Source organism: Vulpes lagopus, chromosome 4 (assembly GCF_018345385.1).
Source record: "Vulpes lagopus strain Blue_001 chromosome 4, ASM1834538v1, whole genome shotgun sequence".
Classification (NCBI taxonomy): Eukaryota; Metazoa; Chordata; class Mammalia; order Carnivora; family Canidae; genus Vulpes; species Vulpes lagopus.
The window spans coordinates 112,708,389-112,733,075 of NC_054827.1; the positions used below are offsets into that span (position 1 = coordinate 112,708,389).

At 52.3% G+C, this 24,687-nt stretch overlaps 1 protein-coding gene across 2 annotated transcripts; it reads right to left on the bottom strand.

The window, feature by feature from the left end:
* On the bottom strand, positions 1-24,276 carry RHCG (Rh family C glycoprotein). Of its 2 annotated transcripts, none has more exons than XM_041753099.1 (11): positions 24,031-24,276; positions 15,573-15,759; positions 12,979-13,129; positions 9,397-9,544; positions 8,368-8,534; positions 6,684-6,821; positions 6,363-6,499; positions 5,921-6,045; positions 5,631-5,704; positions 2,351-2,443; positions 1-1,054 (listed from the first exon to the last, which is right to left on the bottom strand). In XM_041753099.1, the coding sequence occupies exons 1-10, from the start codon at positions 24,215-24,217 to the stop codon at positions 2,375-2,377; spliced, it is 1,383 nt and encodes a 460-aa protein (XP_041609033.1). In that variant the 5' UTR covers positions 24,218-24,276; the 3' UTR covers positions 1-1,054; positions 2,351-2,374. The 2 variants fall into 2 exon arrangements, with proteins under 2 accessions (XP_041609033.1, XP_041609032.1); XM_041753098.1 differs by lacking the exon at positions 1-1,054 and adding an exon at positions 1,056-1,503 and having other exon boundaries at positions 24,031-24,275.
* Between the last annotated feature and the right edge of the window lie 411 nt (positions 24,277-24,687).

A 24,687-nucleotide genomic window follows, 5' to 3' on the forward strand; every position in this document is an offset into this window, starting at 1 on the left:
TTCCATCTTTGCCGACGTTTAATTAACATGCTCCTCTTGGCAGCTGCTGACAAGTTCCAGAAACAGGTTGTAAAGGGTTTTTGTCTTTACCCAGCATGGAAAATGAGGGGTGTTACATCGCGGGAACATGAATAGGTTGCATTTCAGCTCCCTCCTCCCCCCCCTCCGGCACGGAGAATGAAGGCCCGAGTGTGTGTGTGTATGTGTGAATTGTGAGGGGGGCGGGGAGGGCGGGTTTGGAGGCCACAGAGACCTCCTCCCTCTCCCCTCACCCCTTCTTCCCCGGAGTCTTTGCTCCACAAAGGATCTGGATTCTGCTGCGTATTTGCCAGCTGGCACACTTTTGCCTCACGTCCCTGCTAGCCATACCAAAGCTCGCCATGTTGGTTCCCATCTCTGGGTCTCTGCCTGGGCTGTCCCTGTGCCATCCTTCTGGTAAACTCCTATTCAGCCTCCAAAACCCTGCTCAGGTGACCCGCTCTGGGAACCCCCCCTGGGCATTGAATGGGTGTCAGGGTTTAGGGTGGATGCTCGGTGTCTGGTTGGTCCTGTGAGCTACACTGTAAACCCCCTAAGGGTACGAAGCGTGTGTTACTCTGACCAGGGTGGTGGCTGGCGGTAGGAAGTGGGGAGACCTAAACTGCTGTGGAGGGAGGGAATGCTTGCTTGGCAGGGAGGAAGGAGGGCAGGGTTGGGGTAGAGCCATTGGCTCAAAGGAGCCTTCCCCTCATTCTCCCACCCTGCCTGAGTGCCCTTGTAATGGGACAGGGTCAAATGAAGGGCACAGTTTTCACAATGGGTGTGTTTCTGGGATGGTTGATGTGAAGTAATGAAGGGCCTTGGAGAGAGACCCCAGCCCAAAAACTGAGCCTGGCAGGGGGCACCAAGCTGGGGCAGCCTCCAGCACCCCAAATTCTTCCTCTTCAGGCCGGGATGATTTTCCTTGCATTGTGGGTGGCAGCTTGGTGTAGGAGGTCAGGACTGCGGCAGGAGGCCAGGCCTCTTGGGTCCTTTTCTCCCTCAGATTGGCCCTGCTGGAGCATTCACACCCATTCTACAAAGAACACCAAGGACATTTATTCATGGAGGCTGCTGTCTGCGTGGCACAGAGTGGTCTGGGGGACCCAGGGAGCAAGGGAGGTGCTGGCTGAGGGGCAGGCAGGGAGTGGAAGAGCCCAGCAGTTGGTGGCTGGCCTCTGAGTTGTCTCCTAGGAGGGCCCGGGTCCACTGCCAGCTCCCAGTCCCTCTCCTGCCTGCTTTCCTCAGGATGTGGCCACCAAGACCCCTGATGGCAGGCCTCCTTGCAGCCAGAACCTGGCTTGGATGCCCATTTTGTCTATGACTCTTCCTTCTCCATTCTCAGGCAGGCCCCCTGGGATGAAGGGGAAGGGAAGGGAGGCACCCTGAGCCAGGCCATCAGGTTGGGTGCTGCTCGCCTTGCTCTTGTGTTCCCAGCTTGGTCAGCACCGCTCCTTTGGGAGCACCAAAAACAGTCTGTGGAGCCTGCAGGGAGAAAGCCAAGAGTAGCGGGCCATTGTAGGGTCCTGCTATAGATCGCTGGGCACCTTAACCTTTTCAGGACAGGGTGGGCTTTAGAGGCAAGTGATCACAGCCTTGCTCTTCTCTCTCCTTAAATCCTGACATCCTCTCCTGCCATATCACTCAGCCTTTTGCCCCAGACACAGCTCTTTCCAAGCTCTAGCCCCCAAGGGGATCAAATAGTGCTACTGAGGCAATGGTAATGACCTGCAAGGACCCCAGTTTCTCCACGTGTACTGTGTGGACTCAAAGAGGCTGAACTTCTCTGAGCCTTAATTTTCTCACTTAGAAAGAGGAAAATAGTTGCACCTGTCATGTGGAGCTCTCTGGAGGGTTAGATGCAAAGGCACAAGAAAAGGCTTGGTGCATTCCACAGAGGAGCAAAGAAATGTGAGCTGATGGGAAGAAGAAAGGAGATAGAAAAGGAAGGAAGAACTAGCCTGAACTGATTGGGTGGATAGAGCCAGAACTGTCATTTCCACTGGAAACTGGGGCTCTGTCTCTGGGTGAGGAGATCCTCAAAGTCACAACCAGTAAGCAGCAAAGCCAAGTGTGTAGCCAGGTGACCTTCTATGCATTCCTTCCTGTTCAGAGTGCCATCCACATATTCGTGTGCCTGCTAGGCTTGCAAGGAGTCTGATCCTGAGGCCACCAACCCTTGTGTGCCCACTCCAATCCAGGCAGGAGGGGTGGAAGCTCACATCCTCATGTCTTATGCTTTCTTTTTGCCCTTTTGGTGGTGGCATCCAGTTCTTAGAGCTGCCCCCCCCCCCCCCCCCCCCCCGCCCCGGGATAATCTGCCTGTGCTCACCTGCTTCTCACCTGCCCCGGGAGTTTAAGGTTCTGAGGGCTTGAGGGTAGAGTCCTCAGGATGTAAGACCGTGCTTTTCGGCTCCTCAGGCATCTGCAGAGAGAGGACGGCAGCTCCAAGGACCTTGTCCCAGGCCAGGCGGGTGTCCCTGGTAGAACTAGAACAGCCTGGGCAAGACTGGAGCAGCGTATGGTGTGTGGCGAGCGCCACCTTGTGATCATTGTGCAGATCGCATGCCGAAGAGCAGGGCCGTCTTTTACACAGGTATCGTGTCCCCTACACTGGGTTAGCCACTGTCCAGGGTGCTGGGGCACTGCGAGGACGAGACAGGGTCCTTGTCCCACTTAGAGCAATGGAAAAACATTCAGGTGATGAGCATGGTGACAGTACGATCTGTAAATGCACACAAGGGGCTCATAACACGCCTGGGGGGAGGGAGATTCCGGTTGTGCTGAACCCACTTTTGAAAGATGAGTAGTAGTGTGCCAGGGAGAGGCAGCATGGCAAACTCCCTGAACTGTAGGCAGGTCCAAAAGTGAGGTGGGGTGAGACCTAGGGGACGCCGGAAGTGGATGGGTAACTGGAGTGGGGATGGGGTGGATCAGCCTTGTCTTGGCTTCAAGGCTTAGATTTGATCTTAAAGACCTCACCTTGGGACACCTGGGTGGCTCAGGGGTTGAATGTTTGCCTTCGGCTCAGGGCGTGATCTTGGAGTCTCGGGATCAAGTCCTGCATCAGGCTCCTTGCGTGGAACCTGCTTCTCCCTCTGCCTGTGCCTGCCTTTCTCTCTCTCATGAATAAATAAATTATATATCCATATATATACATACACATATATATACATATATACACACACATTTAATTTATTATATGTATATATGTATGTATACGTATATATGTATATGTATACATATATGTATGTAATAATAACATACATATATATGTGTGTATATCTATCTATATCTATATCTATATCTATATCCATATCTATACCTCATCTGAGGTCCTGGGGGACATCTGTCTCATTCTGTCCTCTGGAAAGCCACCTCATCTCACAGGTAAACCACCCAGTTCCAGGGGCTGAGGGGATGACCTGATGGTGGCTCACTTCCACTGACACAGAATTAGATCTCCAAATCAAGCACCACTGAATGGTATTCAGCAGATAGAAGGTGTGAACTTAGAATAAATGATAAAGATCAAAACAGAACCACGAGTGAACTTCGGTGTATGGGAATTGGTAAGATTTTTTTAGTTTATTTATTTCATTAGTGTTAGAGCCATGTGATTTCTTTCTTTTTTTCTTTTTAGCAATGTTTTTCTTTTTTTTTAAAAAAAAGATTTTAATTATTCATCATAGACATAGAGAGAGAGGCAGAGACACAGGCAGAGGAAGAAGCAGGCTCCATGCCGGGGGCCTGATGCGGGACTTGATCCCGGGACTCCAGGATCCCGCCCTGGGCCAAAAGCAGGCACTAAAGTGCTGAGCCACCCAGGGATCCCCAGCCATGTGATTTCTAATTGTGGTGTTTAAAATAGTTTAAATTCTGGCTGTAAATATGGGATGAAAATGCTGCTAAAAAGAAGAAAGTTTATTAAGAATGTAATAACATAGAATATTATATAATAGACAGCAGGATCCCAAATTGGGCAAATACTCTCTGCTGTGTAAGAAAAATCTGGGCAGATTATTTTTTTAATATTTATTTATTCATGAGAGACACAGGCAGAGGGAAAAGCAGGCATCCTGTGAGAAGCCTGATGTGAGACTCTATCCCAGAACCCCAGGATCACGACCTGAACTGAAGGGAGATGCTCAACCACTGAGCCACGTAGGCATCCCAATCTAGGTGGATTAAAAAAAAAAAAAGACTAGAAGGACATATACCCAAAATATTAGTAGTCATTAAATGAGGGAGATGGGATTTCTTTCTATTTTTTCCCTATTTCCAGATTTCTCTTAATGGGCTTCTATTTATTTTATAATAAAAAGATAATTTAAAGTGAATGAATTCAAAAGCATTATTAGTTATGAACATGAAATTGGTTTGTAGTTGGATATCAGTGAAAATTACTTGGAAAACTTCTGGTGTAGTTTTTAAAATAGCCATATGAAAGGCAGCAATGGGCAGATCTTTGCATTGGGGTCATAGACATAGGTGAGGTCATGAGGTCATGAGGAGAAGGAAGTGCAGGTAGCTGTCACCCCCCACCATCAAATGCAGGTAAACATCTCTAACAATGATTCCTCAGAAGAGAGGCCTGCCTGAAGTCACAGAAAACCCAAATTGTGCATATTTTTAAGGAAACAGGGGCACTTGGGCAGCTCAGTCGGTTAAGCACCTGCCTTTGGTTCAGGTCATGATCCCGAGCTCCTGGGATCAAGTCCCTCATTGGGCTCTCTGATCAGCGAGGAGTCTGCTTCTCCCTCCTGCTTGTGCTCTCTCTCACTCTCTCTCTCAAATAAATAAATAAAATCTTTAAAAAAAAAAAAGTTAAAAAGAAACAGAGTTCTGTGACACCCTACTACTTTCTGCTTCTAGAACAATGGTTCTCAAGTTGGGTTTCTGTACTGATACTTCTCTGGATGCTTAAAGCAATGGAATGTCACAGAACCCAGTTTCTAGACCAGAATCATCTGGGAACTGATGACTAAATTGAAATTCTGGGTGCCTGGGAAGCTGCATTTTTACAAGGTCTCCAGGTGGTTCTTATGAAGTCTGAAGCTGAACACCACATCGTGGTTCTTAACCTGGGCTACATATTGGACTTATGTGGAGAAGCTTTAAAAAAAATAATTGTAATGTCCAGGCCCTAATCCCAGACCAATGAACTCCAAGCCTCTTGTGGCTGAGGCCTGGGCTTGGAGTGTCTTTAAGGCTTCCCAGGTGATTTCAACGCACAGGGAAGGGCCATGGTTCTCAGAGGTAGGTGTGGTTTTCATCAGAAACACGTGGAGGGCTTGTTGAACCATAGTGCCGGGGCCCACTCCTGAATTTGGGATTCAGGAGATCTGGGAAAGACTCAAGAATCTGTATTCCTAATAAGTTCTCAGGTGCTGCTGCCAGGGAGCACAGGGGACCACACTTGGGGAATTATTGCTCCAGAATAAAGCCTTCAGCCCCCAGGAGACACAGCCTCTGGATGGAGGAGCAGGGTGATGCAGGCTCTGTTCCCAACCCCCAGCTTCTAGTCCCTTAGCAGCCCAGCTGAAATGGGCAGGATCTGTGGAGAATTCCATATCTCCCTTTGTGCAGATGAGCAAGTCTCTGGAACTCACCTCCCAGTAGATTGCATCCTCAAAACAGTTCTCATCAGCAGGTTGTCCCCAGAACGGTAATTTCAAAATAATCCCTAGAGAGAGTTGGGAGTTGCACGAGGTCAGAAACCCCTTCCTCTCAGCCTACCCAGCCCTTCCCGTTAGCTAGGAAGCACCACACACACACAACCCAGTCCTCCAGCCACAAGTGCAGAGGATTCCTGGGAGCTCTGATCTGACATCTGGTACATGCTCTTGGGTGCCCAACCCATAGCAGCCCCACCTTCTCTGGCCCAGCCACTTCCACTCACCCACGATGATGCCGCCCACCAGGGCCATGGCCAGGGACACAAAGAGTCCAGCAGCCTGAAACTTGCCCTGCATGCTTGGGGTCCGGTTAGTCTTGAATCCATCAAAGCCAAAGGCTTGGGTAAGCCTGGGGTGGAGATCGGGATAGGTCAGGGCTCCACAGAGAGGCCAAGAAACCACTTGCAGTTGCCCCATAAATGTGGGTAGGCACCAAGGCTCCATAGACCCTGGCCCTGAACCTTCCCATGTGCAGTGGACAGATCAGATGGTCCCTAAGACACTTGAGGAAGAACAGAGGTTGGGGAGAGAGGCCCATGGACAGTGGTTCAGATTGGGGAAGGTTAGGAATAGAGACACTCTGTTGGACCCCAGAGGAACAGCGGGAAGGAGGAATGGAGAAGGACAGAGGGAGCTCAGGCTCCCCTGCACCTCCTCCATACTTACCCCTTTACTCCATACACATCAGTGTTGGCACAGGATGCTGTCACGGCACCTACGATAGCGCCAATGATGCCGGGGATGCCATGCAGGTTGTGAATGCCACATGTGTCCTGGACCCGCAGCCGGGACTCCAGGAATGGCTGGATAGGAGAGACAGGTATTGCTCAGGCCCTGGGCTGTGGCAAGGGTGTGGGGGAACCAAATACATGGAGCCCCAGGATTCTCCAGCCTCCAGCCCCTTCCCTAGGGAGCCCCCCACCTCCTGTCAGGAACATAGAGGCCCCTGGATTCTCCAGCCCTTAGCCCCTGACCTGGGCCCCTCACCGTCAGGTACGCAAAACCCAGGGTGGAGACAATGCCGCAGATGAAGCCAACGATGAGGGAGCCATAAGGCATGAGCATCATTTCAGCCGCCGTCCCCACAGCCACCCCTCCTGCAAGCGTGGCATTCTGGATATGCACCTAGGGTGGGGCAGGCAGGGTGGGCTGGGGCTCAGTCCTCTCCCAGAGCCCAGCACACTCTGTGAGTGTGTGTGTGTGTGTGTGTGTGTGTGTGCGCGTGTGGGTGCATATGTGCACATGTGTGCTGCACCAGCAGTCTGGCCATTTCCCATGGGCACAAATCAATGTACTTGTGTCCTTGCAGGTGAGCCCTCTTGGCATGTCTGCACATTCCCTCTCTATCTGTATGCTCAGGCGTGCACGTCTGACGGTCCCTACACACATATGTGCTGACGTCAGGACCTGTGGGGCCTACGTGCAGAAACGCCCACGCTGACATCTGTGGACATACAACAGGACCAGCTGACTTTCTCTGAGGCCCTACCGGCACCAGGTGCTATGCTGCCTGCCATGGGAATGATATCAGTACATTTCTACAAAAGCCCAGGAGGTAAGAACAGTTCTCTTTGGATGTTTGCAGAGGAGAGAATTGAGGTTCAGGGAAACCACACATCTAGCAAGAGGCAGAAAGGTATCCTGATTCAGGTCTGTGCAGAGCCAGAGCCCCTGACCTTGAATCTGTTCTGTGTCCTTGTCAGCATGTGTCTGATTCTCTTCCCCCTGATGCGTGTGTCCCTACCTCTCTGTGTGGTGAGTGTCCAGTGCATCGAGGGGCTCATGGCAGCATCCTGGAATAACAGGTACTCCTGGCAGTGTTCCAGCACACATATACCCGTGTCAAGAAGCTAGTCTCAGACTATGAAATATAGAGGTGGTCTTCTCTTTATAGAAAAATCTATCAACACCTATGGGGCTTGGCCCCTCCCCACTAGTGACAGAACAATCTGTCCAAATGGTGTGAGAGGGAGGACACTGTGAAACCATACCCCCCTATAAACCTCCCCAGGGGAGTGGACGGGCATCAAAGGAGTTCCCTTTCTGAGTATATGGCATGGGGCAGGTGAAGGCAGCTTTAGGAAGGCTGAGGGGCAGACAGCCCGGGTGGCTCAGCAGTTTAGCACCGCCTTCGCCCAGGGTGTGATCCTGGAGACCCAGGATCGAGTCCCGTGCTGGGCTCCTTGCCTGGAGCCTGCTTCCCCTCTGCCTGTGTCTCTGCCTCTCTCTCTCTATGTCTCTCATGAATAAATAAATAAAGTCTTAAAAAAAAAAAAAAAGGAAGTCTGAGGGCCAATGTTTGGAGGATCCAAAGCCTGGCAGAGGGGAAGTGCCCCTGACAACCCTACTGGGCAGGTCTGATGGGGTGCTCAGCCCAGAAGAGGTGTCAGCACCTGAGGTGGGGAGAAGGAAAATGAGAAGAGCCACTCATCCAGAGCAACCAGTGTCACAGAATCTGGGAATCTGGCTCTAGGCTCTGCCAAAAACTAGCTATGGAATCTGACCAAATAATTTCTCCCCAAAACTCAGTTTTTTCATCTGTAGGATGGGTGTGATAATCCTGATGCTGTCTGCCTCACAGAGTTGCTGGTAGAGCCTGATGATCAGTGCCCAATGGGCTCAGGTCATACACCTTCCCCCAGAGCTCTCCAGGGTACCCCCCACTGCTCACCATGTCCAGCTTGCCTTTCTTGTGCAAGGCACTAGATAGTGCCACTGAGGTGAGCACGCAGGCTGCCAAGGAGCAGTAGGTGTTGATGGCAGCTCGGTGCTGGGCGTCTCCGTGATTGGACACAGCTGAGTTGAAGCTGGGCCAGTACATCCACAGGAAGAGGGTGCCTGGCCAGACCAGACAGGGCCCGTGGGCCCAGGAGGTGTTAGATGGGCCCCACAGAGCTCAGGCAGACATCCTGTCCTTAGTTCCAGAGATGTCATTATGACTCACACGCCCCAGCAGTTTCACACCCCTGCAGCTTTACTCATGCTGGGGAGTCTTCCCAGAACATCCTCCTCGCCTTACTTATTATTACCTAACTTCCACTTGGCCCTCTACTCTGCTCCAGAAAGTCTACCCTGGCCCCATAACTGGGCTAAATGCCTCCCACCTTACTCCCATGGCGCCCTGAGGGAGGATGTTTTTCCCTACTGCAGGGAGATTATCTGGTAACATTGCCATCTCTGCCATCACCCCGTGAGGAGCTCCTTGAAGGCAAGGCTGGGTTTTAGGAGACCAGAGTGGGTGGTTGATATGTATTCTCTGGAATGAATGGACATAGGAAGTAGGAATTCACACCTTATACTAGCCTAGGGGATGGAGTGACCTGTTCCTGGTTACCACTTTATCTGCTTTGTGGGATGCTAGGGAAAACAGGATGAGAGACCAACTTCTTCCAGCCCCATAGGAAAAAGGGACAAACATCTGAGATCCTCAAGGTGTATACAGGCAACACTCTCTGCCCTTTCCTCAAAGGGAACTGCCTTCCACCCACCAGACCATGTGGGGATCAGGTGTAATTATGGCAGCCTGAACTCCTCATGGAGACCCTCACCCATTATGGTGGGTCTCACTCCTCATGGTGATCCTCACCCATCATAAAGGTCCTCACCCAGCATGGCAACCCTCAGGCATCATGATGGCCTTTATCCATCATGGCCATCTTCACCCATCGAGGTGGCCCTCAATCATTATAGCAGTTCTCACCAATCATGGCAAAGAGGTCCGAGTGGTACACAGAGCTCTGCCTCTCCTTGCTCTGATGTAGGCCGGGTCGGTAGAGGATCCAGGTCACTGTGAGCCCAAAGTAGGCGCCAAATGTGTGGATAGTCATAGAGCCCCCTGCATCCTTCACCTGGGGTACAGGGATTTGTCAGGCTCTTCTCTCCCTCCCCTCTACTGGTACTTTCTTTCCCCTCCCCCATGAAACACACACACACACACACACACACACACACACACACACACACACAACTCCATCTGTCTCTGACTCCAGAAGCCCAGGACCCCCACAGACCAATTGGTTGGAAAGGGGAGAAAGTGGGGATCCCTGAGCCCAGGCTGTGAGCCTGTCGGCAAAACACCAGAGCATCTTCACCCAGCAGATGGCATTGCGTCTAGATGGGAAATCCGGGCTTGGATGCTCCATCACAGAGTGGGAAGAGGTGAAGCAGAGCTAAAACCCAGGGCCGCCCCCTACCTGGCTTGTCAGCCACTAACTTCCACCGTATCTTAATTCCTGGGAGCCCTTCCCCTCCTTCCGGGCCTCTCCTCTCCACATTTCTTCCCCCACCCCCAACCACTCCCAACCCAGCATCATGCAGTCTACACTGTCACTCCTCATCTCCCCAGCATCCTGCCACAGTTCTTGCCCTACACCTCCCAGCTGTCCTCCCCACCAACCCGCCTACCCCATCTCCACACTTCTCCCCTCCGTCCCCTGCAGTCAGAGCAGACAGATTGGTTTCTTCCTCCTCTGTCCCTTCTATGCCTCAAGTACCTCATTCACAAAGTGGGGGAGATTGCAGTGACTTAGCAGGGCTGTCTGGATGGTGAAACTAAACTCGTGTAAAGCACCTGGTGAGCGCCTGGTACCCTGCAGGTGCTTGGTTGACCTGGCCTTCCTTCCCATGTCCCCACCTCCCCTCTTTATAGCATCTTCTTCCTCCCCACTCCATACCAATCTCGGGGGAAACTCTAATCAGAATCACACTTGCTCCTTTACTTTAGTTGGGGAAATCCTGTCAGAGAGGTAAGCATGTTGTCCAGGGTCACACAGCTAGTTGTGGAGTTAGTGGTTGATGGAGCTGGGTTCCCTGGTTACCAGCCTGGCAGGTGCCTCTACTGGCTGTGGGACCTGGGGTAGGCCCTTTAACCTCAGCTTCCTCTTTTGTAAAGTGGGAGTAATGATTGCGCCTATCTCAGAGATGAGGATGCATGAGATCAGCCATGTGACTCATTCAGAGCAGGGCCCAGCCAAAGGCAAGTGCTTGTTGTATTACATGTCAGCAGTGATTGTTGTATTTTGACTTGGCACAGAGACAGGCCCAAAGGCTGTCGTGCATGGAAAGAATTTCTGTAGCAAGCTGGGAAGGATTTTTGAGGGCCTCTTCACTCAGGTCCAAGATACTACATTATCAGCCTATTTCAGATAATGCCCATTGGCCCCACTAGCTTCTTTCTTCTCCACACCTCCCACGCCAGCCAGGCCCCAAGGCCAGTGTGCTCAGCTTCTTTATATCTGTCGAACTACCACCATCTCCTTGTACTACCCCAGTCCCTGTCCCATTATCTCTCACAGGGTGACAAGGACAGCCTCCTTGCTGGGCTCCCTGCTCCCAGCTGTTCTCCTCACACCACAGCCAAAGCAGCATTTCCATTACACGTGTCTGACCGTGCCGCTCCCCTGTCTGAAACCTTCCACAGCTCCCAATGACAAAAGTTGAGACTATTTAATGCCATCTCCAGGAGTCTTGATGATCCATGCTCCCCCCTCATTATCCCTCCAAGCCTTTCCTGCTCCCCCCCTCCTCCAGCCAGGTGGAGCCATCAGAGACCAGAGACCTTTCACGGTGGGCCTCCCTCAAAGCCTATGCACTCACTGTTCCCTCTGCCATACTCTTTCACCTGGTTATTCCCCACTTGACTTCTAGCTTTGACATCTCTTTCTCCAGAAAGCCTCCCTGACCTGCCCTGCTGGTTCAGGGATCTTCCCTTTATGCCACAGAGATCTGACTCCGCTCCTCATCACACTGCATGGTTACTGTCTATTTACTTTCTGGCTCCCTCACTAGATTGCGAGCTCCTTAGAGTCTAAGTGAGAGGCCTGCCCACCTCTGTATCACAGTGCCTGGAGCATTACCTGCCGTGCAGTCAGACTCCAAAATGCATTTACTTGACAAATATTTGTTGATCACTTATTAGGCATTGAACTAGGTGCTGGGGATACAGATAGTCCAGACAGATCAAGTTTATTGGAGAAAGAGAAACATTACAAAGAAAATAAACCAAGTCAATGTGAGAGAGAGTGCCTAGGGGTAGGGGGGCCAGTAAGATAGAGGGCAACACTGTGGGGTGGGGGGAGAATCTGGGAGGGTCTCTCTGAAGAGGTGATATTCCATCTGAGACCTCAGTAATGAAAACAAGTGAGGGATGAGCATTACAAGCAAAGGGAGTAGCAAATGCAAAGGCCCAGGGGTGGAACCAAGCTTGATGTGTTGAGGAGCAGACAGCAGTGTGTGGCCAAAGCACAGAAAGATGAGGAAAGAGTATATTATAAGCTTGGAAGGAAAGGCTAGGGGCAGAACATGTGAGGACTTATAGCAAATTTGGATTTTACTCGAAGTAAAATTTTAAAACCACTGGAGGGTTTTAATCAGGAGAATGGTCTTACATGCATGCATTATTGACAGGCCTCCATGGCTGCTGGTGGAGATTGGCCTGAGGTAGTGAGTGGGGCAAGGATGAAGATAGGGAGATGAGTTAGGAGGATGAGATATGGTGGTTTGGGCCAGTCTGGTAGCTGAAGAAAATGGCAAAATGAATGACTGAATGTAGTGTGACCTAAAAGAAAAAAAACAACAACACTTCTACCCCTTGTGGGGGGTGGGAATATTCCAGGCAGAATCCAAATGTAGAGGAGTTGGGGGCTAAGAAATGGATGAAGTCCCTGAATGGGTGGCATCCTGCAAAGGTGCCAAAGATGTATCTGAGCTAGAGTCAGAGGTCTAAGGTGCCCCTTACTGGGGCCATTGAATTGGCCAAATTCCAGGGGAATGATTCCTGCCATAGTCCATGTGAATGTCATCTCTGGAGTTGTGCAGTGTGCAACCTATGCAGCTGTACATGTTCACTGTGGCCATTCCCTTACAGATCTTCCCTTACAGATGTGTCCCCCCCCAATACACTGGATCCCCCCCCCAAAAAAATACACTGGATCCTTCTCTTGGCAGAGCAGTCTGAGAATGAGGTGTGTGTGTGCTCAAGAGCATGTGCGGGAACACACATTCTTCCCATCCAATATGCAGGAAAGAGAAAGGAGGGAGAAAACCACTATAGGAGGAACCCCTGCTTTGCCCAGGTGTTGGACTGATTTGCTGGGTGGACCACCATCCCTGTCCAATAAGTGTCATCACTCTCCCTTTAGAGATGAGGAGACTGAGGCTCACAAAGTTAAGTGACTGGCCAAGGTTGAATTGAATCCAGCTCACATGCCTCCCAAGCTCTCTCTTTCTTTCCTTCCCTGCTGTTACCCCAAGTATCCCCCCCCCAATTCTGAGCCCTGCTCACCTCTAGTAGATTGAGGAGGATAAACTCATTCACCGAAAAGAGGGTCACTTGGAAGAGAGTCATGATGAGTAGCTGAACAGGGCTGACTTTGCCCAGAACTGCCCCGAAGGCCACACAGACAGAGCCCACGCAGAAGTCCGCATTGATGAGGCTGTGGGGAGACAGGTCAGGGGAGGTGCTGAGGCAACAGCAAAAAGTGGCACTCCAAGTCCCCAGGTTGAATCTGGACGTTGGTCGTCTGTGAATTTGGGCTCATGGCTTAACCTTTCTGAGACTCAGTTTCATGGTGTGATCATGAGCATATCACATCTTAAAGCTACTCTAGGAATGAAAAGAAATAGCACATGAAAGGGCCAGCACAGCAGTGACCATACCAGATGCCATACCCTTCCTCCATGGCCCCCATCCCAGTGCTCCTTGCAGGTAGCTTGTGTTCAGGGCACCCAGGTCATCTGGCTGCTGTTATGGAACATGCCCCCATATTTGGGGGCTTGCCCTGTCCTCCATCCTCTATATGCTCTTCCAGAACCTCTTCTGACTCCCTCCTCTTTCAGGAAATCTTCGATTCTTCCATGCAGATATGGTCTCCGCCTCCAGACCCTTATCTCTCACTCTATACACACCTCTTCTGCTGGCTACCAGGCCCCTGCTTGGGTTTGAGCTCTCATGGCCTCCTCTTCACCTTACCTAGGAGAGAGGTTCTGTGTCCAGGGAAGAGAGAGAGGCCCTTCTGCAGGAAGTAGGGAGCTGGGGGCTGGGTAGAGGGGGGTAGGAAGACCAACAGAGAGAACAGAGGTAGAGGAGCATCTTGGTTCTCCTTAAGTCTGGACCCTGAAGGGGTGGTGGAAGGGGAGGAGGGCGGGGGGTGGGAGTGAATGGGTGATTTGCACTGAGGCGGGTACTTGACGGGATGAGCACTGGGTGTTATTCTGTATGTTGGCAAACTGAACACCAATAAAAAATAAATTTATTATTAAAAAAAAAAAGTCTGGACCCTGAAAGCCCAGCTGGGCAGCAGAGGGTTGATGAAGAGGTGGATATCCAGGTAGATGTCATGTAGCCAGATGAGACCCTGGTTCCATCCACATGGAAGGCCTGCCTAATCCAGTCCTTCTTGGGCTCAGCCAGTAGCAAAGCTGTCCTGGATTCCAAGACAGAGTCATGAGAGTTGTTCATGGAAGTGGGGCAAGGTGTGTAGGTACAGTAGAAGCTACTTTCTCAAGCCATTCACATCCAGAGGAAGGGCTCCCTGCCCCATGCTGAAAGGTGTGTGTGTGTGTGTGTGTGTGTGTGTGTGTGTGTGTGTGTGAAAGAGAGAGAGAGAGAGAGAGAGAGAGAGAGAGAATCAGGAGCGAGAGGTGAGAAGCCAGCTAATTGTAGGGCCAGGGTGTAGAATGGGGGCTGCTCTGTCGGGGTCCCTCCCAAGATGAGGATATTCATTGGAACATCTCCTCCACTATGAGCCTTGTTTGCTGCTGAATGAATCATGGCAGTTACTAAGTGCCAGGCACTGAAATACCCCTGTTCAGTACTGCATATGCCTTCCTGTGCCATGCCCAAACCTGAGGGGACAGGTACTATTACTAGCCACATGATAGGGTTGGAACAGAGAGGCTTATTAGAGAGGCTGAGTTATTTGCTCATGTTCCCATGACTGTAGCCAGAAGACCAGCTGACAGAGGTGACCTCAGAGAGGGAGAGGCCCGTACTTTGGGCCATCAGCTGCCAGGAGATAGAGGTTTGCCTGTCACATCTCAGGAGGTCCCCAGAGGCTCAGGGAGAGCCTGCACAGGGCATCCCCCTACAGGTGGGACCTGGGGTACTCTTCAGCAGGGCAGAAGCCAGGAGGAGGGTCTGGGGACAACCGGATCATCCAGGACTTAGCACAAGAATTGGCTCCAGCTCAGTGGCTAAAAATCAATTCCTTGAAAGCCAATTTGCCAAAACTCAATTTGTCAAGTGACCAACTTGCCAAATAACTGATTCACCAAAAACTCACCAGCTCATAAGTGTATGATAATTCCCTTTGACAATTTTTAAAAAGTCGTATACTTCTGTTTTTCATTTAGCCACAGCTCTTTTGCTTGGGTGACAAGGATATCCCAGGTGTTTCCATACTTTAGGTCTCGGGCTTTGAGACTGAGACTTTCTTGTGTGTTTTGAACTGCATGGTGATATGCATGTCAAAGATTTTGCATACAAAAGACTGACTTATTGGTTCTAACACGTCTTCTATCTAGTCAACTGTTTTTTTTTTTCAGTTTCTCTTAAGTCATGGCTTCACTGATTGGCTTGTGTGAAGTAATATCTGGCAAGTATTTGGCAAATGTTTTACGTTTCAGACACCTGGTCTATGATCCCCGGTGGGGCCCTCTAAGTGACAGCAGGGGTTTGCACGTTGAACGTGGTTTTCTTTTTCTAAACACATCCAGCAGGCTAAGGAGTGTTCGTTTGCACATCCGCCCCGCCTCCAGACCCCGCCCCGGGCCTCGGGGCCCGCCTCTCACCCTAGCCCCACTCCACCCCTTCCCCGCCCCCCAGCCTCCGACCCGGCCCCGCCCCGCCCCCTCGGCCCCGGCCCCGCCCCCGCTCACTTTTCCACGCCCACGCGAATGTTGCCCCGGTAGTAGGAGTGGAACCAGCCCTGCATGAGCAGCGCCCACTGGATGCCAAAGGCTGCCAGCAGGAAGTTGAAGCCCACGGAGCTGTAACCGTAGCGCTGCAGGAAAGTCATGAGGAAGCCGAAGCCCACGAAGATCATCACGTGCACATCTTGGAAGCCTGCGGGGAGAGCGCAGTCGGGGTCTCGGTGACCTAGCCCTCCCTCGCCCTGGGTCTGGGCCAGCGCTGACTGGCGCAGTGCCTCTGTCTTCCGGGGCCGCCGACCCCCCAGGTTGCCTCTGGAGCCCCCTCCCCACCTCTGCCTGCATCTGGATCCCGGGGCTAGGTGCAGTCAATGAATAGTTCTGCTGGCCATAGAACAGCCACTACCCCTATCTTGTCCTAAGACCCTCTGGAGGGGGCTGGGCTGGGGGGACCGAGGTGAATCCCCCACACTTTAGACCGCTTGTTCTGATGCCAACAAATGCCTGAGCGCTCCCTCAGGAGATGACAGCCTCCTCTCCACCCTCACCCAGGGTGGAGGTGGGCAGCTGGGCATTTGAAATTGGGGCCGGGCTGTGGCTCACACCTAGAATCTAGGGCCTAGAACCCAGACTCTCTGCAGCCTTGCTCCTCAACTCCATTTTTTTAGTACAGAGAAGTTAGTCTCATCTGGGCCTGAGTCCCTTGAGGGGCCAAGCACATGAGTTGATCACCTCCCTCAACCCACGAACGTCACATTCCACCTCCACCCCCAGCAAGTGCACTTTCTTGCACCATTGAGACCCGAATTTGGATCCTAGTTCCTCCATCTGGCAGATGACTCTGGAAAGTCAGGTAACATCCTTAGGTCTTAGTGCCTTCTGTAATACTTTCTCACAAAGTCTGCAGAGATTAAATGTGGATGTGTGGGTAAACCACCTAGCAGTGTCTGTCCCACTTGCTCAAAATGGACAAGTGTCATTATTTACTGTTGCTTTATTTTTATTTATTGTTACTTAGGCATAGACTAACTCTGAGTTTTTTTTTTTTTTTTTAAGATTTTATTTATTCATGAGACACACAGAGAGGCAGAGACACAGGCAGAGGGAGAAGCGGGCTCCGTGCAGGGAGCCTGACGTGGGACTCGATCCGGGGCCTCCAGGATCAGGCCCTGGGCCGAAGGCAGCACTAAACCACTGAGCCACCTGCGCTGCCCTAATTCTGAACTTTTCTACAAATTCTAGAGTCCCAGAAAATAATAGCCAAGTGCTTTAGGAAACAGTTACAAAAATAGAAGGCCGTAAGAGGAACTACAGATGCCACAGGAGCCAGATTGAAGGTTTCCCACTGCCCAAATCTGGGACGATTTGAGCACCAAAATTATGTACTGTAATGAATTAAAAGCATTACGAAATAGGAACTCGGAATAGGAAATAAATTAGATCATGGGGAGGGCTCTTGCTTGGAACAGAATGCTGAGGGCCAGACAGTTAAATGTGGAATGAGCACTGAGGTTGGAAAATCGTGATTTTCACAGTAAAGATTCCATCAGTGGGTGCTAAATCCAGGGAGAAATTTTGATGAAGAGCAGAACATTTGCATTGTTTTCAAGAGTCTCCCTTAGATGTGAGTTGCAAGGGATTGAAAAAAAAAAACCCCAGAAATTATGGAGTGGAGAAACAGGACTACATCTTCACTGGGTGATCAAAATTAACGTCACCAATGAGACAGGTGGGTATCACGGGCCTTCAGATGTGATACTCTGAAGAAGACGTATTACCTGTATGGTCTTCCAGCCCAGCAGGCATTAGCCTCATCTACTCACGAGGAAGCACCAAACAGTAAAACAAGTAACAGACTGTTAGAAAGGAGGGGGGTGGTGAGGCTGTCTTCTTGAAAAATGTCAATGTCGTGGAAGACAAAGAAAGGCTGCAGAAACATTCCAGGTTAAAAGGAGCTAAAGAAATATGCCAAGTACGTTCAATACCTAGCTCCAAACTGGATCCTGGATTGGGCAGGTGGCATGCAAGGAGAGCTGTAAAGGTGGTTACTGACCCTTACTGCAGGGTCTCTGCCCATGGCCTTGCCCTGCCCGGGATGCTGCTCCTGCAGCACAGCCAATGACCTCTCTTCCTGCAGTTCTCAACAAAGCGTCAGCTCATCACAGAGGCCTACTGGACTCTTTAGTTTAAAGTTGGTTCTCCCCCTCCCAGCCCCCTCTTCCTTCCTTTTTGTTCTTTTTATTTTATTTTTTATTTATTCATGAGAGACATAGAGAAAGGCAGAGTCACAGGGAGAGGAAGAAGCAGGCTCCCCATGGGGAGCCCTGATCCTGATGCGGGACTCGATTCTAGGACCCCGGGATCATGCCCTGAGACGAAGGCTGATGCTCAACCACTGAGCCACTCAGGTGCCCCCTTTTTTGTTCTTATTACAGTCTGCAGTTGGGTATGTTTGGCCCGCTAGAGTGGTAAATGCCCAGAAGGCGAAGCTGTGCCTGTTTTCCTTGGCCCCATTGTTCCCAGCACCTGTGAGAGTGCCCTGGAGACTGTAAAGATCTGTGAATGAATGATGACTATTGTCACCTCAGCAGTACCCAAGGGTGCCAGCTGAGCAGCAGTCAATGAGCCCTAGGTGGGATTTCACGGGCAAGAGAGGCTGCAGGTTCTCTCTAGTCTGACACCTCCTGCCCACGGGGGTGGATAGCCTGGCTAAGGTGGGGGCAGCAGTGCTTATGCTCCAGCGGCCCTAACCTTGCCTGTTCCCAGCTGCCCCTTCTGTCCCCCCATCTCCACCCCGCCCCACGGCCCCCTTGGCTAGTGGCCACCTGGAGGTGGCTTAGGGGAGAGGCGCTGGCACACTGCAGGATACGTATGGGTGGAGGGCATACAAGCTGGTGCAGGAGAGCCATGAGTCTCACCCCAGTGTGGTGCCCTGAGCTGCTGTCTGGAGGCCTGTGTGAATTTGCAGGAACAAACAGCAGCTCAGTGTAGGTTTCACGATGCATGCAGCTGATTTTCGTGCATTATCGCGTTTTATGGTTTATCACGTTTCCAACTGTTGTGGGGGAATCTGAGCTAATGCGTGTGAAGCACCATACGTGGCATTATGGTTATTCTTGGGAATAACGGATGGGTGGCAGACTGGAGGAGAGGTGTGAAAGAGGGAGGTGACATTTTCAGACTACAGTTCCAAGCAGCGGGGAGAGGAGCTGGTAGGAGGGCAGGGCTGCTGCTAATAGATGCAGGGAATTAGGAGCTGGTTGTAGAGGGGGGGGCTGGGTCTAGTGCTGGCTTTGGGGTTCAGAGGACCACAGTGGGGAGGGTGGGGGAGTCGTGAGGGGTGGCAGGGCAGGTGGAAGGAAGGGAGGCTGGCTGTGCGGGGTGGTGCGGGGACCTGAGACGGGGCAGGCCCCGCAGATGGAGCTGTGACTCAGAATGTAGGCACAGTGAGGGGGAGACAGCAGCCGAGAGCTGGCCTGCCTTTGAAGCTAGCAGGCCGGACAGGGAAGGCAAGGCGCTGGCAGGGGGTGGGAGGAGCCCCTGGGTAGAGGAGCGTCACAGAGGTTTGGTGGCAGAAAGGAACCTTATGGGCAGGGGCGGAGGGTGGGTGTGGTGGGTTGGGGGGTACCTCCTGGGGCATATCTGCAAATTCAGGGCTGACTCTCATTCTCAGTGCACGGTCCCTGCCTGCCCTGTCTCGCCACTTCTCTGACCTCCACAAGTCCCGGGTGTCCTGACGTCTCTCTTTGCCTCTCTCTGGGGGTGTCTCTTTCTCCCTTGCTCCCACCTCAGGCCCACAGACACGAGCTTCTCTCTCCTTGGGCACCTCCTTGTTCCTTCGCTTGCTCCCTTTCTGCTTATCTCCCAAACTGGTCCTAATTTAGAACCCCAACCTACTACTTGATTAATTAATGTTTTATAAAGTTTGGGGCTACCTAAACTGTGTTTAGTGGTCATGGTTTGAGGATCCCAATTGTGTGACCTTTGGGAAGGACTAATCTCTCTGATCTGCAGTTTCTTTTTCTGTAAAGTGGGGATAGTACTTGTGCTCGGGTAGTGCTCACCCCAGAGCTTTGTGGTGCACATTTAATGACTTCATCCAGCCCTGGGTATAGGCCTGCCTCTTTGGCAATCGACCAATTCACTATTTCTCTTTTTCTCTTTCAAGTCTCTCCCTGTGTTTTGCACTGAGTTGGCAACTTGTTGTACATCAGTGGAAGTTGATGAAACGCCTCCCCTTCTCCCTCTTTCCCCAGCTTGGGGTGACACAAGCAGCCCTGCTCTGCCCAGAATCTGTCTTCTCAACCTGGAGACCCAATCACCGCCATCATGGAGCGCCGCTGGCATGCCGGCTTGCAGCCACGAAAGCTGCCACCAGGGGGCACCAGCGCATAACTGTTCCACTCTTCACCCCTTGCTAGCTCACACTCTCCCCTAACTCCAGGATGGGTCCCTCGTGAAAGGAGCCTCATCTCTGAAATCTGAGGACAAAGTTTCCCATGCTGCTGGATCACAGCACCCTCCTCCACCCTGCTGCACCAGAACAGAAAGTGGTGCCCTGCCTGGTGCAGCCTGGTGCCGTCTCCTTTCCCTTTTCTGTAGTCCAGCCTAGCCCAGCCCAAACTTTCTTTGAGGCCTCCTGGCTGAGTCCCTCGCTCCCCCAAGGCTCTGTGCCTACCTCCCCCACATCTCAGAGCCAAACACAGAACCACCCCATCACCACACAGTCTCCTGGCGATGGCACAGAGGCCAGAGGCCGGCGGAAAGCAGGTGGGCTGTGGGGTGGGATGGCTCAACCAGTCCCTGCCTGTGCCCCTGACACAATGCTGAGAGTCCTGGGAAAATCTCTAACCTCCACTTCTGACACCACAAGATGGAAAGAAATGCCCTGCCTGACAGAGCATGCAAAAAGCACTTGTAAGTGGGGAGAGCACAAAGGAATTTAAAGGCTATCATCGTTGAAACTAATATTCAGGGAGACGTTCTTCGGCCCTATCTCTAAAGAGACGCTAGGCCTCCACTCACATACCGTCGGTGATGGAGCACTCACTCCCCTCTGAGGACACTTGACACCAGCATTTACTGTCCCTTCACTTCATGCCACCAGATGTTCCCCACCAGTCACCTGCCATCTTCAATTTTCCTGGAAAGCCAGTGCATTAAATAACATTCCCACTTCATGGATGAGCACTGAGGCTCACTCAAGTGATGGACCCAGATCCGCTTAATTCCAAAGTCCATGTTACATTGCTCTCTGCTTGTGGGAGAGCTTGTCCTTTATTAAATGGAGCTGAATCTGAGATGCAGTTCCCAGGATTGCAGAGTGAGCCTGGCTGCTGTGGCCTCATGAAACAGTCTTTCGGGTGTTGAAACTATGGCATCCTCTGCCCTGGGTCATCTCCTAGAAAGGTGTCCTGTTCATCCTTCCGCCAAGTTTTAGGATCTTAGACTCCGATGGATGGCTCCTCCTCCTCGGGCCAACCCCCACCCCCCCAACACACACACACACACACACACACACACACACACATACACTGCCAACAGCCACGTAGGCCCCAGAGCAGCAGCCCATGAGGAAGCTCTGTGTTCAGCAGCCAGTGCCTGTAGCACAGGCTTCTGAGGGCACTGCCAGGGCAGGTCCCCAGCTGGCTCTGTGCCTGCTGCCTGCCAAGGGGCCCAAGCCTGGGGAGCAGTCCCAAGGCCTTTCTGAGCCCCAGCCTGAGCCAGTTGGAGCTGGACTCCTCTGGAAACCAGAGATGCCCAGCAGGCTACACTAATCCCCTGGGCAGGAATGGGGCCCATGCAGGTATTATGTTGACAGCTTAGACCCAAGAGCCCAGAAGGTACCACAAGGGTGTGACCTCATCTCATGCCCCTGGGAATTGCCACACTGGAGCCCACTTGTGCCAAGAGGCTATGTGCACTCTAACTCCTGACCATAACCACAATGACCAAGTGGACCTGAAAAGGGTCTGGCAAGAGGAAAGGGGGAAGATGAGCCAGGATGAAGGAGAGAGGTCCAGGAGCCCAGGGTCTTACTCTGGCTCTTTGGTTTCCTAGCCACTCCCCCTCTCTGGCCATAGTCTCTTTGTCTGTAAAATGGAAGTCCCAACAGTGCCCTCCTTGTAGAGTGGTGGGGGTGTCAAAGGAGAGAACACATGCTTGCTATCTTGCATTGTTCCACTATTTGCCAAGGAATCCTGAGGCCAAGGGTCTCTCCCTGTACTTCTCTCCTCTCTGTCACTTCTTATGTGATGACCAAGAGCTTCCTAGCACCCATAGGGGAAATGGCAGGAGAAACTGAAGCCCTCTTTCATGGCTGGGGCTGTCTCATCCCCCTTAGCAACCTCCCTTCTTTCCCTTTTTGCAAACCCTACCCTTGGGCCACTCTGCACCACTCACCTGCTCCCAGTAGCCTGCCCTGCTTCCCCCCTCCTCACTGTTGCACCTCCTTGCAGGAAGCTGTCTCAGATCTCTTCTGCCTAGAGAAACTGACACCATTGAGGACAGGGTGTGGGGATGCTCTCGATGAGTCTGGGAGCCCTTTGGGGTCAGAGACCCAGGATGCACATCCAGAGTGGCCATAAGTCTTGGTTTGTTGGAAGAGTCATGATTTACATCTGTGTCCTGGCAAATTAATGCTAGCACAACTCCCTCACCTCATCACTCTCAAAAGTGTCATTGATTGAGAAATTATATGGCCACCCTATAGGTAAGTGATTGTTGTGTGAATAAATGAAGGTGGATGTGGATGGAGTGGGGATAGGTACTGGGGAGATGTGAGGACTGCACCCCTCATTGGGGAGGTTCTGAGCTCCTATTATTTTAGGGCTTTGAGACTTTCCATCATTTGGATTCATCAAAGAACCTATTAATTATTGAAGCCCATGGAAGACCTTGCCTCCCATGCTTTGCTGAGAGGCTGGCTTTATGGCTAAGAGATAAGCAAGAACGAGAGCAAAGGAGTGGAACTGGCAAAGGAGGACCTCAGGCTTGCCTGCCTATTCATTTGCTGGGTCTGTCCAAGGAGAGTAAAGGGGTCAGTGAAGGGCAGATTTGGAGATAAATTCTAAGGCTACAGCTGTTAAGATCTGTTAAAACATGACCCTGAGTGGAGCCCAGTAGAGGCTGTGGTCTCAACCAGCACAAGGCACACTGTCCTTCTGTCACTTCCCTCCTTCTAGGCACCATATTTCTCTTATTGTAGCCTGTGTTGGGTTAGCTTTTTGGCAACCATTTAATATGGCTGTCTCCCACTGAGTTGGCATCCCCCTCACCCTTGTCTTTATTCATGCAGGTCACCATCTTGAATGTATGCAGTTATTTGTTTGGATCTAGGTAAAATGTTATTTCTGGAGGTAAAGACTCCCATTACCCTTCCATTACTTCCATTACCCATTGAATAGGGTATTCAAGCCATGCAGGGAACGCTAGTTGGCATAGGTGGCTGTTGCTGATAAGCTTTAGAGTCCCTGCCGAGACTAACAGTCCACCACCATGTGAGCACCAACAATTGGAATGAATGTCATTGGCTGCTGGTATATGGCATGGAAAATCAGAAAACGCAAGGGCATGGAAAGAGCCCTGGGCTAAGACTCTGGAGGTTGGGCCGACCTGAGTGACCTTGAGCCAGTTTTTCCAACTCCTGAATCCTAGGTCATCTGTGCTTTAGTGCTTCTCCAGTAATTGCTCCATTAGGACGTGAGGGCTCCATGGCCAGCACCATGGCAGAGCTTGACAGGCACTGTGTCACACCAGCCTCACCCCAGCCCTTTAAGGCAGGTGCTCTTATTGTCTCTCTTTGACAGATGTGGAAATGGAGTCTTGGTGAGGTGGACACGTGCCTAAGGTCACCCACCTGGTTAATGGCAGAACCATGACAGAAGTGAGATCTGGCGATTCCAAAGCCATGCCCTAACCACAGCACCACAGACACCAGAGAATTCAGGATGTTGGTTCTTCCTCTCCAAGCCAGAAGGGGGTGGGTGCCACCATCCCACACACGCCTCCCCACACAGCAGGACTGGCAGGTCAACGAGCCATCCTGCAGCCTGTGACATGGGACCTACCCCCTTCTGTGGAGAGTACGGACACAGCTGGACAAGGGAGCCGGGTTCACCCTCTGGTTGGTGACTGAGATGGGACTCAGGACAAGTAGGGCTCTCTGCCAGGGAGGCTGGAGGCCTCTGATGGCACCCCCAGTGAGCTCCCTCTGGTGAGTTTTCCCTATTACCTGAACACAGGGAAAAGGAGTTGGTGCACATGTGGCCATTTCTCAAGCGTGCTCTGCAGAGCCTGGCGGGTGCCCAGGTGGGGAGGCCGGGTGGGGAGGGCCAGGCGGCTGTGAGCAGCTGCCTCCTCCACCCTGCCCGGCCCACCCACTGTTCCCGAGGAGCAGCAGGCCCCGCAGGTGCGCGGTGAGGCAGGGCTCCGGCCGGGAACCTGCCTGCGAGGTGGCCAGACTTACTCGGGTAGCGGTAGTAGAATTCATTCTCCAGGTCGCTGGTGGAGTTCTCAGCCTCCTTCTTGTCGATCCAGTGGGGATCGGCATCCATGTCATAGCGCACAAACACGCCGAACAAGACCACCAGGGCCACCTGCAGGAGCAGGCAGGTGACCGGCAGCCGCCAGCGGAGGTTGGTGTTCCAGACCATGCTGCGGGGGCGCTGGCCAGGGAGGGCGGCGGGCACTTCGGACCGACGCTCGCAGGCCGGGGAGGCTTATAAGACCCGGGCAGGGGCGGGGCGGGGCGGCCGCGTCGGGTGGCGGAACAGCTGACCCGGGTGCGCCCGCGCGCTCGCCCAACCGGCAAGGGGACCGCGGGCTCGGGGCTCGCCTCCATCTCGCCCCCCAGCCTCCCCCGTCGGGGGCCCCGCGGCGGGAGCAGGGGCGGAGAGTGCAGGCAAGTGGGAGGGGATGGAGGCGCCTCAGCCTCGGTGGATCTCCTCCGTTCCCCGCAGCCTGCCTTTCCGCTTTTGTTCCGCGCATCAGGATCCGAGACAGAAAAGGCCAGGTTATCTGCCTCCCACAGAGAGAAGAACGGAGGAATTCCTCGACAGCGCTCATCAGCATCACCAGCATCACCACCATCACCACCATCCCTCCCTCTTTCTGATCCCAAAGT

Bases quoted from the DNA above. Each gene is read 5' to 3' on its own strand.
- RHCG (XM_041753099.1), bottom strand. From the start codon at position 24,217: ATGGTCTGGAACACCAACCTCCGCTGGCGGCTGCCGGTCACCTGCCTG. The intron at 6,046-6,362 runs GTAAGTATGGAG...TCTCCACCCCAG, and splicing joins GATGTGTATGGAGTAAAGGG to GCTTACCCAAGCCTTTGGCT. The intron at 2,444-5,630 runs GTGAGTTCCAGA...CTCTCTCTGCAG, and splicing joins AGGATGCAATCTACTGGGAG to ATGCCTGAGGAGCCGAAAAG.